This window comes from Fukomys damarensis, unplaced genomic scaffold (genome assembly GCF_012274545.1).
Source record: "Fukomys damarensis isolate Sample0158 unplaced genomic scaffold, DMR_v1.0_HiC HiC_scaffold_37, whole genome shotgun sequence".
Lineage (NCBI taxonomy): Eukaryota > Metazoa > Chordata > Mammalia > Rodentia > Bathyergidae > Fukomys > Fukomys damarensis.
Genome location: NW_022900949.1, coordinates 5,592,936 through 5,603,079, shown reverse-complemented (window position 1 = coordinate 5,603,079; position 10,144 = coordinate 5,592,936). Strand labels below are relative to the sequence as shown.

Sequence of the window (10,144 nt, the reverse complement as noted above, 5' to 3'; positions counted from 1 at the left end):
ATATGCTAAGGGCATCCTGCTTTCCTTGGAGCCCTTGGGTGTGAGAAGCTCACGGTACATCTTGAACTTTTCGGGGAGCGTTTCCTTGCCTTGGTTCCGTTTGAACATGGAAGACATCTGGTTGGCTCAGTAGTTTGGTTAAAACCACATTCAAAGTGGTCTGTGTTAAAAGAAGGATTCCCGGCTGCCTCATGATCTCCCTGAAATAGGGAATCTAAAAAAAAGAATTCGTAGAAATAACAAATAGTTACTGCGAGTCGGGGGAGGAAGATATTAGAGGATTGCAAAATTTCAGTTGGATTAGAAGAATGAGTTAAAAATATCTCTTGAACACCATGGTGCTTATGACTTGTAACAGTGTATTCCATCTTGGAGAATTGCTAAGAGTAGATTTTAAGTGTTCTTACCACAAAGAAATGATAATATAGCTCATATTAGGTGACGCACCATGAATATATATTTCAAACCCATGTATTATATACACTGTTGTACATATTTGTATCAGTTAAAATAGTCAAAATATAGAACAGAGGGCCGGGGATTTAGCTCAGTGGTTCTGGCGACTACCTCGCAAGAGCAAGGACCTGAGTTCGATCCCTGGTACAAAAAAAAAAAAGAAGAAGAAGAAGAAGAACATTAAAAATGAAATACAAATAAGGAGGGGAAGAGGGAGTAAAGTGGGGGGAAACGGAGAAAAAGAAGAAGCCAAATATATCATGTACAGGTACACCTTCCCTATGATGAATGTTATCTTTATGTATGTTTAAAATGTACCTATAAATGTTTTGCTTAAAAAAATATGGCTATTTTGAAGTTTCAGCATAGGTTAAAGAGATCATTGACAGAGTTCTTGGTACAAGTAGAATTTAAGAATCACGTCAGGTATGGTGGTGCACACCTGTAGTAATCTCAGCACATTGGGAGCCTGAGGCAGGAGGATCACAAGTTCAAGTCCCATATGGGCAATTTAGTGAGACGCTTTTTTGTTTTTTAATTTATTATTATTATCATTATTATTTATTACCATTATTATTCTGGTTTTTTGAGAACTGACTGACTAGGTAGCCCAGGCTGGCCTTCAACTTGAGGTGATCCTCCTGCCTGAGCCTCCTGAGTGCTGGGATTACAGGCTTGCGCCACCACAATCAGTATGAGACCCTTTTTTAAAAAGTGCAGCCCAGTGATAGAGTGGTCCTGGGTTCAATCCCAAGTATCCCCCGAAATTAGTTTTCTGTCATATATTTGAAAAAAAGAACCCAAAACTTGTAAATCTGAGGGAGTTTTGTGAGACATGAAATAAATAAGAAATTTCTCTTTGGTCTGTTTTTTGTCTATCACTTATTAACTGGACTGATTTAACTAAGTCATTTAACTAAAATGTAAACATTTCTCAATACCTAGAAGATAAGGCTCTGTTTAAGGTTTTTTGTTTTTTTTTTTTTTGAGAGGATTTTTTTGTTTTGTTTTGTTGTGTTTTGTTTTTTGAATATTTGGGATTGAACCCAGGGCTATCTCACTAAGCTCCATCTCCAGCCCTTACTTTTTCATTTTGAGACAGGGTCTCACCAAGTTGCCAAATTGCCCAGGCTGGATTTGAACCTACAGTCCTCTTGCCTCAGTGAGATTTATATGCATATAGAATTCAGGTGGGGCTTGGGGGTTTTGTTTTGTTTTTTGCTTTTACTATACTGAAGGTTGAACCCAGGACCTTGGGCATGCTAGGTGGACACTATACCCCTGAACTACATCCCCAGTCCAACTCAGTTTTTAAATACAACTTCAACTCTGTGCATAACTCATGGGAAATAGTTGAGTGTTTTAATGATTGATAGCAAAAAGATGTTTATGGTGAGCTCTGGAGTGTGCCTGTGTGTGGTGATGGCTATCAAAACCTAGGGCCGGGCCGAGGATTTAGCTCAGTGGTTCGGTGGCCTGCCTTGCAAGCGCAAGGACCCGAGTTCAATCCCCGGTACCAAAAAAAAAAAAAAACCTAGGGCCTCGTGGGTGGTAGGCCTGAGCTGTACTCCTGTCTGTTGTAACATAGCCTCATATTACCTCCTGTAGCTCCCTTACCATTTCTTAGCCCTCTTACTGATGTTTCATTGTGAAAAGCCCTCAGATGCCCCTCAGATGTTATTCACTGTGACTCACATAAATTCTTTCAGGGAGAGATTTCATTCAAGTAGTGAGATCTTTTGTTCCTTTGGAATAACCCTAGAAAAAATGTACCCTTCTGAGAAATAATCATGCCTCTTCTCGGTGCAACCTTGTGGTTGGAGACAGTTTTGTTCTCAACTTTTTTGTTTTGTTTTGTTTTGCAACAAGGTCTCATTATGTAGTCCAGGCTAACCTGGAATTCACTGTGCAGCCTAGGCTGGTCCCACATTTGCAGCCTTCCTGCCTCAGCCTCCCAAGTGCTGAGATCACAGATGTGTGCCACCATACCTGGCTTTGTTCTCAGCTTTTAATTGTCTGTTATTTAACAACTAAATGTTAAGTCACTCTTGAATGACATGCAAGGAAACATGACTTTTTTAAAAAATTTTGAGACAGGGTCTTACTGAGTCACTAAGTTGCCCAGGCTAGACTCAGATTTGTGAACCTCCTGCCTTAGCCTACCAGAGTGCTGGGATTATAGGCATACACCACACCCATCTAGGAACATGCCTCCCAATTCAATCTCATAAAAAAGTGTGATTTCTTTCTTAAAATTTCTAGAAAGTTTTTTAAGTTTGCTTTTTGTTTTGTTTTCTTTTTTTTTTTGTAGTACTGGGAGTTGAACCCAGGGAACACTGAGGTACATCCTAGCTGGCCCTTTTTTATTTTACGTTGAGACAAGTTTGGCATTGAACTTGTGATCCTCCTGCCTCAGCCTCCCTAGTGGCTGGGATTGCATGCATACAGCAGCACCACATGTGGCCATAAAGGCGTGTGTGTGTGTGTGTGTGTGTGTGTGTGTGTGTTCGTTCTGGATGTCAAAGACCTTGTACATACTTGGCAAATGTTCTACCTTAGGGCCTTGCTCCAGCTCGATAAAGTACTTCTGAAGAGAAATACTGCAAATGAAAGTGAAATCTTGGAAACCCAAGTATGATATAGGAAGCAACAGTTTCCTGAGGTTAATAAATGCTTTAACTTTTGAAGAGTTCATGGGTAAAGAAAAGGCAGTCTGTTTGCGGAGTGAAGCATGATATAAGATTGAAAAAAATAAATATATTTTCTGCAGCATCTAAGGAAGCTACCAAATTTTGTGCCTCATTTGGGGGACAGTTGGTATAAGGAGCAGGAACTTAACAATGAACCCTTGTAGGGGTTGTGTAGACGTGATGTAGACCCTGAACTCCCAGAAACGTGTTCGAGTTGGCTGGTCCCTGAAACAGCTACCTTGTATTTTTGTATGTGTCTCTCTAAACTATTGGGGTTTTTTTTGTTTCGGTTTTGTTTTTGGTTTTGTTTTGGTTTTTTGAGGCAGGGTCTCACTATGTAGTTGAGACTGACCTGGAACTCACTGTGTAGCCCAGGCTGGTCTCCAACTCACACCGATCCTCCTGCCTCAGCCTCCCGAGTGCTGGGATCACAGGCGTGCGCCACCACGCCCGGCCTATTGGTTATTTATTGGTCAGTGAGAGAATCCTGTCCGCACAGTACTCTCCGGTGTGATGTTTCTGGACTGTCAAGACTTCCGACCTCCTTTTGGCAGATCGGACAGGACAATTTATATAATCTGAAGGCAGTGGTGTGAGGGGTCCTGGGGCCCTTTTCGGAACGGTGTGGAGGTGAGGCCGTTGCCTTCCTCCGCTTTGGTGGCTGCTTTCCAAGGGTCAACCCTTGTGCTTGTTTCGATGAAGTCATCAGACGGAGAGCAGCAGCTGCGGTCCGAACGAGTGCGTAGGACTGAGTTTGCCATCGTCCAGGCCTTCTCCGGGATCCACGTGACTTCGGCACAAGCCTGGGGGTGCGTTAAGCCTCGTGATCTGAGGTCCTCGCAGTTCTTTTATAGCGGCATCACTTTTTGCAGTTGTCTTAGGCGTCGGGAATTCATTCCTTTCGATTCCATTAGCGTTCTCCACCACGATGGACTTGGACTTCACATTGTTGGTCAGAGAGCCAGTTGTTGCCTGTTCCCAAGAGTTCTGTGTTCCATTTGAATGTTTAGCAACTGGGGAAATAACCGCAGCTTGGGTCTGTGGTTCAAATGGGCCCTGTATAAATTCATTTGTATTAAGAAACCATCTACACTTGATGACCGTACCCTTTTACTTTCACTGCTGGGGCCCCATCGTGGTATTTTTGTGTGTGTGTGTGTGTGTGTGGTACAAGGTATTGAACTTAGGGTCTTCACAGTGATCTACATCCTCAGACCTTAAAAAGTTGGGTTTTTTTGTTTGTTTGTTTGTTTTGTTTTGTTTTGAGACAGGGTCCCACTATGTAGTTGAGGTTGACCTGGAACTCACTATTGTAGCCCAGGCTGGTCGCAAATTTACAGCGATCCTCCTGCCTCAGCCTCCCGAGTGCTAGGATTACAGGTGTGCACCACCACACCCAGCTGAAACTTTAAATTTATTTATTTATTTTTTTTTTGGTTTGAGACGGGGTTTTATTGAGTTAATACATTGCCCAGGGTGGTCTTGGACTTTTGATCTTTCTGCCTGAGCCTTCCAGAGGTCTGAAATGACAGGCATGTGCCACCATACCTGGCTCATAATTCTGTTTCTAGTCCCCAGGATGTAATGTTACCTCAGCACCCCTTTGGGTATATTTCCTTTTGCTGATACATAGTCATTCAAATAATTGAGGTTCCATCGGGGAAAACACAAAGGCAAATATATAATATTATTTAAGATTATGTTGATGGTATGGGGTTTTCCCTGGACAAAGGTCTCTAGGTTGTGAATTATCTACGTGTAGAAAATTCTGTGACTCTAGGTATGGCAAATATATGAATCAAGGAAGGGGTTGTTTACCAGACTTGAGACTTTCTGTTGCATAGACCAGGAAATATTCTAGGGGCCGGGGATTTAGCTCAGTGGTTCCGCTGCCTGCTTTGCAAGCACGAAGTCCTGAGTTCCATCCCCGGTACCCCCCCCAAAAAAGAAAAATATTCTAGTAGGCAGGTTAATATATTGGCCTATGGCTTGAGTTTGGTTCTCCATTTGGTTTTGGTTTTGGTTTTGGTTTTTTGACGCAGGGTCTCACTATGTAGCTGAGACTGACCCGGAACTCACTGTGTAGCCCAGGCTGGTCTTAACTCACAGCGATCCTCCTGCCTCAGCTTCCCGAGTGCTGGAATGACAGGCGTGCGCCACCATGCCGGCTTTCCATTTGTTTTCCTAAATAAAATTTTATTGATACCCAGCCACTCATTTGCTTATATATAATTTATGGCTTATTTCAGGCTACAAGGGAAGAGTCAAATAGTTGTAACAGAGATTATGTGGCCCACATGCTCAAAATTAAGTATAAGATCCTTATTTCAGGGTTGGTTGATCCTTGCTTGTATTAAGCAGCTTATTTATTTCACTGCTGAGGATTCTATGCTAACATGGCCAGCACTGATGATCTGTGCAGGGTAAACCATTTTGCGGGGGTGGTTGAAACAAGCTCTTGCTATGTAGCCAAGGCTGGCCTTGACCTTGTGACCCTCCTGCCTCAGCCTCCTGAGTGTGGGGGTTACAGGTATGCATGACCACACCCAGCTCCAGACAGACCATCCTGATTAATGATGTATTCTGCCTGCCTTTGACAGGTGAGAGGATCCCACTGTCTTATCAAAGGCTCAAGGTTCCCCACGCTGATACCCTGGGCTCTCTTCATCCCCACTGATCAGGGACTGAGTCCCCTACACTCATCAGTGGAGAATGACCGCAGGGCTCCTCAGGAATGGAAAGAGCCAGGCGTGGTGGTGAATGCCTGTTATCCCACCCCTTGGAAGGCTGAGGCAGGGGGATTGCTGTGAGTTCAAGGCAGTGAAATCCTGTTTAAAAAAAAAAAAAAAATAGGAAGCTCCCATCAGTTACCTCACTCTAAATACCTTCATCAAAAGAGGGCCTTCTAGGTCTTTAACATATGTCGACAAAGTGGGTGTGGAGAGATCACATATGTCCACATTCCTGCCTCTAAGTTTCCCTCCTCAGTGTGCTGGGGAAACTGCTACAGCCCGGTGAACTGGACGTCACCCCCCAGTCCAAGTTTCGCTGCAGCTTGGTGAGCTCTTGTCAGACCTAGGGCGCCTACTAAGGGCTTTGATGGCAATGAGTGAGGCCCGGTGTGAGATCATCTTCCATCGCGCTCAGACCAATAGTTTACAATGCAATCCCTGCAGCCCGGCCGGCCTTTCCACTGTGTGTTGCTGGAGCCGGGTCACGTGGTCGAAGTCTTGGCTTTGCTGTCGTTATGACTCTGGTGACAACGGCACATCTTCAGAAGAATAAGCTTGCCCCTCCTAGGTCTCTGGCCCGAGAGAGATGATCCGAGAGCCTTCACGCAGACCGAGGCTGCTCTTCTGAGAAATCAAAGGGCAGGATGTTTCCCTGTTCAGGGAGGCTCGGCGTGTCGGGTTTAGGGCTGTGACTCTTCTCTCTGGGCCCGACTAGCTGCCCTCATTGTACGTGTCACATTCTCATCTTTTCCTGAATATATCATCCGTTGTATTTACTGTCATTACTTTGCCGTGCTAGGGATACATACAGCTTTATGTATTCCGTCCTGGAGGCTTGAACCCAAGGCCTTCACACGGAGCTACCTCCTCAGCCCTCGTTTATACATATTTTTTTTATTTCGAGAGTCTTGCTGAGTCGCACAATTGTCCAGACTGGGTTTAGACTCGCGATCCTCCCGTCCGTGCCTCCGGAGAGCTGAGATGAGAGATGATGCACCACCCCGCTTGGCTCCTGTTTATTTTTTGGAGACGGGATCCCGCTGTGTTACCCAGGCTGGCCTTGAACTAGCTATCCTCCTGCCTCAGCCTCCCGGGACTGAGTAGCTGGGATTATCGGTGCGTGTATTCCAGTATATTAGAAAATTTCAAACTTTCCGTTTGCCCGGTGCCCTCGTGTCACTCAGCGGAAGTGACTGGGCGAGCCGGTGTGATAAGCCGGGTCTGTGCCCTCAGTTGTCCCGACTGTGGCCGACTGACGTTCAAAGGCACAAATAGGGTTCCTTTATGACTTCCACTGTGTACCCCGCCCAAGACCCACTGAAGACCCCCCTGGATCTTCACTCTCTTAATTGCCTACCTGCACGACACGCTGTGCCTTCCTCTCTAGGACTTGTGAGGGCCACGCACCTTGACTTTCCTATGCTCCATGAGGTCTCCGGCCGGATCAGAGCAATCCTACTTCAGTATATGTGCTGCCCGAGGGAGCAATCCTGTAGGGCCTCATAAAGGAGCCTTCCTCTCTCACTGGACCATGGCTGCTGTTTTTGTTTTTGTTTTTGTGTTTTTCTTAGAAGCGCAGACTCGCTCTGTAGCCCAGAATGGCCTCAGACTTGTGATGTTCCCGCCTAGGCCTCAGATCATGGTTGCAATTAAAGCTGTTCACTTACACTTCACGTTTGAGTTTTCAGCGACGACTGTGGTGATTAAAAAAAAATGTTTCCTTCGGGGTTATCGTAGAAGCTCTTTGCTTCTCAAATTTTTGTTGTTGTTGTTGTTGTGGTTGTGGTTATGGTTCTAGGGATCAAACCCAAGGCCTCACGTGTGCGGTCCACCACTAAACGAAGCTATGTTCCCAGTTCTAGGTTCTTTTGTTTTTGTTTTGCTTTGTGTGTGGTACGGGGGGTGGTCAGACCCAGAGGCACTTCACCACCAAGCTATATCCCAAACCCTTTCAAAGTGCAGTTTGAGGGCCAGGGATTTAGCTCAGCGGTTCCAGCACCTGCCTCCACAAGCACAAGGAACTGAGTATGATACCTGGTACCAAAAAAAACAACAAAAAAAGTGCATTTTGAGACAGGGACTCATTAAATTGCCCAGGCTGAGATTATAGGTAATATTGCCACCCACCATACTTGGTCCTGGATTGTGTGTGTGTGTGTGTGTGTGTGTGTGCGCTCGCGTGCGTGCACGTGTATGGGCCTGTGTGTGTGTGGTGCTGGGGCTTGAACCCAGGGCCCGAAGCATGTGAGGAAAGCACTCTACACCTGAATTACAGCCCCAGCCCTAGGTTCTTAGATCTTGAATTGAGCTGCAAGTTAGCAGATCTGAAGTTTTTGCTTTCTGCATATGCACGTTCAAAAGCATCCATCACTTGGTGGATGTGGTGGTGCATGCAGGCATCAACCTACCACATGGGAGGCTGGATCTCACATTTGAGGCCAACCTGGACAATTTAGTAAGATCCTATCTCAAAAGAAGGCTTTTTTTTTTTTTTTTTTGGTACCGGGGATTGAACTTGGGTCCTTGTGCTTGCAAGGCCGGTGGTAGCACCACTGAGCTAAATTCCTGGCAAAAGAAGACATTTTTTTAAAAGGGCATTTAGCTTAGTGGCACTGTGTCTGCCTTGCAGGCACAAGTTAATGAGCTTGATCCCTTGGTAGAAAAAAAAAAAAAACAAACAGTTGGGCTGGGGATTTAGCTCAGTGGTGAAGTCACCTGCCTTGCAAGCGCAAGGTCCCGAGTTCAATCCCTGGTACCAATAAATAAATAAATTTAAAAATAAAAATTAAAAAGGGCTGGATTTGTAGCTCAGTGGTAGTGTATGCTTAGCATAGGTGAAAGTGTGGACTCATATATTTCCACGTTATTCCAAATGTATTTAAAAGTTTTCAGATAATGGAACCATGCTCGTTTTATCTTTCAATTTTAATTTATTAAAATTAAGCCAGAGAATTCCTCAGCCACACTGTGGTCCACAGGAAGTGATCAGTAACACACGGCACTAGTGACTACTAAATTGCGCCATGCAAGTCCAGAATATCTGTTCTTCTGGGGGAAGATCATAGGAGGTCAGGCTTCCAGGGCAAAATTAGCTTCTCTCAAGGCCTGATTTGCCTCTTCCAAACTGGACGCCCTAGACGGGTCAGCAGTGATGTCTGAGTGCAGGTTTCCTTCACATCAGGTAGGTGTCGTGGTATCTGTTGTGCAGGATGGTGGTGGTGATTATATGAGCTGATGTTGAAAGGGCATCAGAGCAACCTCTGATTTCAGTAAATGTCGCTTGGTGCTCAGGACATGATTGACACTAAGTGGGCGCTTCCGGAAGCTTTCCCATGTATTATCTGCAGGGAGGCAGCACTGGTGGGTGATGTTTGATGACTGACATTCAGTCTTTGCTTGATGCTTGTGACCAACAGGACCCCCTGTAACCCTGGGTGAAGAGGAATGGAGGTCGCCTCTCCCTGCTTGGATTCATAAGCTGCCCGGAAGTGGTTGCGGCATCAAGGAAGGGAGCTGTTCAGGCACATTCCGGTGCCAGTGGCCACAGGATGGCAGCTGTTGATTTGTCGGAAGGTGGGGCCTCCTTGTGCTCTTTTTCAGAGACTTTGATTTAGGTCTCCCCTCGATAGTAGAGACCAAGGGTGGGGCCTCAGCAGCCATCCTCCTGGCTCATTTCAAACACAGAATGTTTTTTGTTTTGTTTTGTTTTGAGACAGGGTCTCACTAAGTAGTTGAGACTGACCTGGAACTCACTATGTAGCCCAGGCTGGTCTTGAACTCACAGCAACCCTCCTGCCTCAGCCTCCCGAGTGCTGGAATGACAGGCGTGCACCACCAGGCTCAGAATGTTGTTTTATAGCTCAGCCTCCTGGTGGTATGTGTGTTTTGAGAGGAGGAGCTGCATAATCTTTCTGAGTTCTTATCACCAAGGGCAAATAGATTAACTTCACTTACCTATGGAATGTGACTGTTTCCTTTTCCCCAAGGGGCAGCATGGCTTACAGTCTGCTCCTCTGGCTCCAGATAAAACATGCCGTACTGTGTGCTGGGCTTGGTGGCAAACTTGTAATCAGAGCTATTCAGGAGGCTGAGGCAGGATCAAGAGTTTGAGGCCAGCTTGGGCAACTTAGTGAGATCCTGACTCAAAATAAAATTCATTAAAAAAATAATAAAGTTACAGGGCCTGGGATTTAGCCCAGTGGCACCGCACCTGCCTCACAAGTGCAATGTCCTGCGTTCAATCCCCGGTACCAAAAAAAAAAAAAA

At 45.4% G+C, this 10,144-nt stretch overlaps 1 protein-coding gene across 2 annotated transcripts in view; it reads left to right on the top strand.

Moving 5' to 3' along the window:
• LOC104869448 (zinc finger protein 426) overlaps window positions 1-10,144 on the top strand; it is a 27,506-nt gene that overhangs the window by 10,554 nt on the left and 6,808 nt on the right. For both annotated transcript variants that reach the window (XM_010634688.3, XM_010634689.3), the window contains exon 3: window positions 9,295-9,451. In XM_010634688.3, the coding sequence (XP_010632990.1) occupies window positions 9,427-9,451 (25 nt within the window). In that variant the 5' untranslated portion in view covers window positions 9,295-9,426. The remainder of the gene's footprint in view (window positions 1-9,294; window positions 9,452-10,144) is intronic.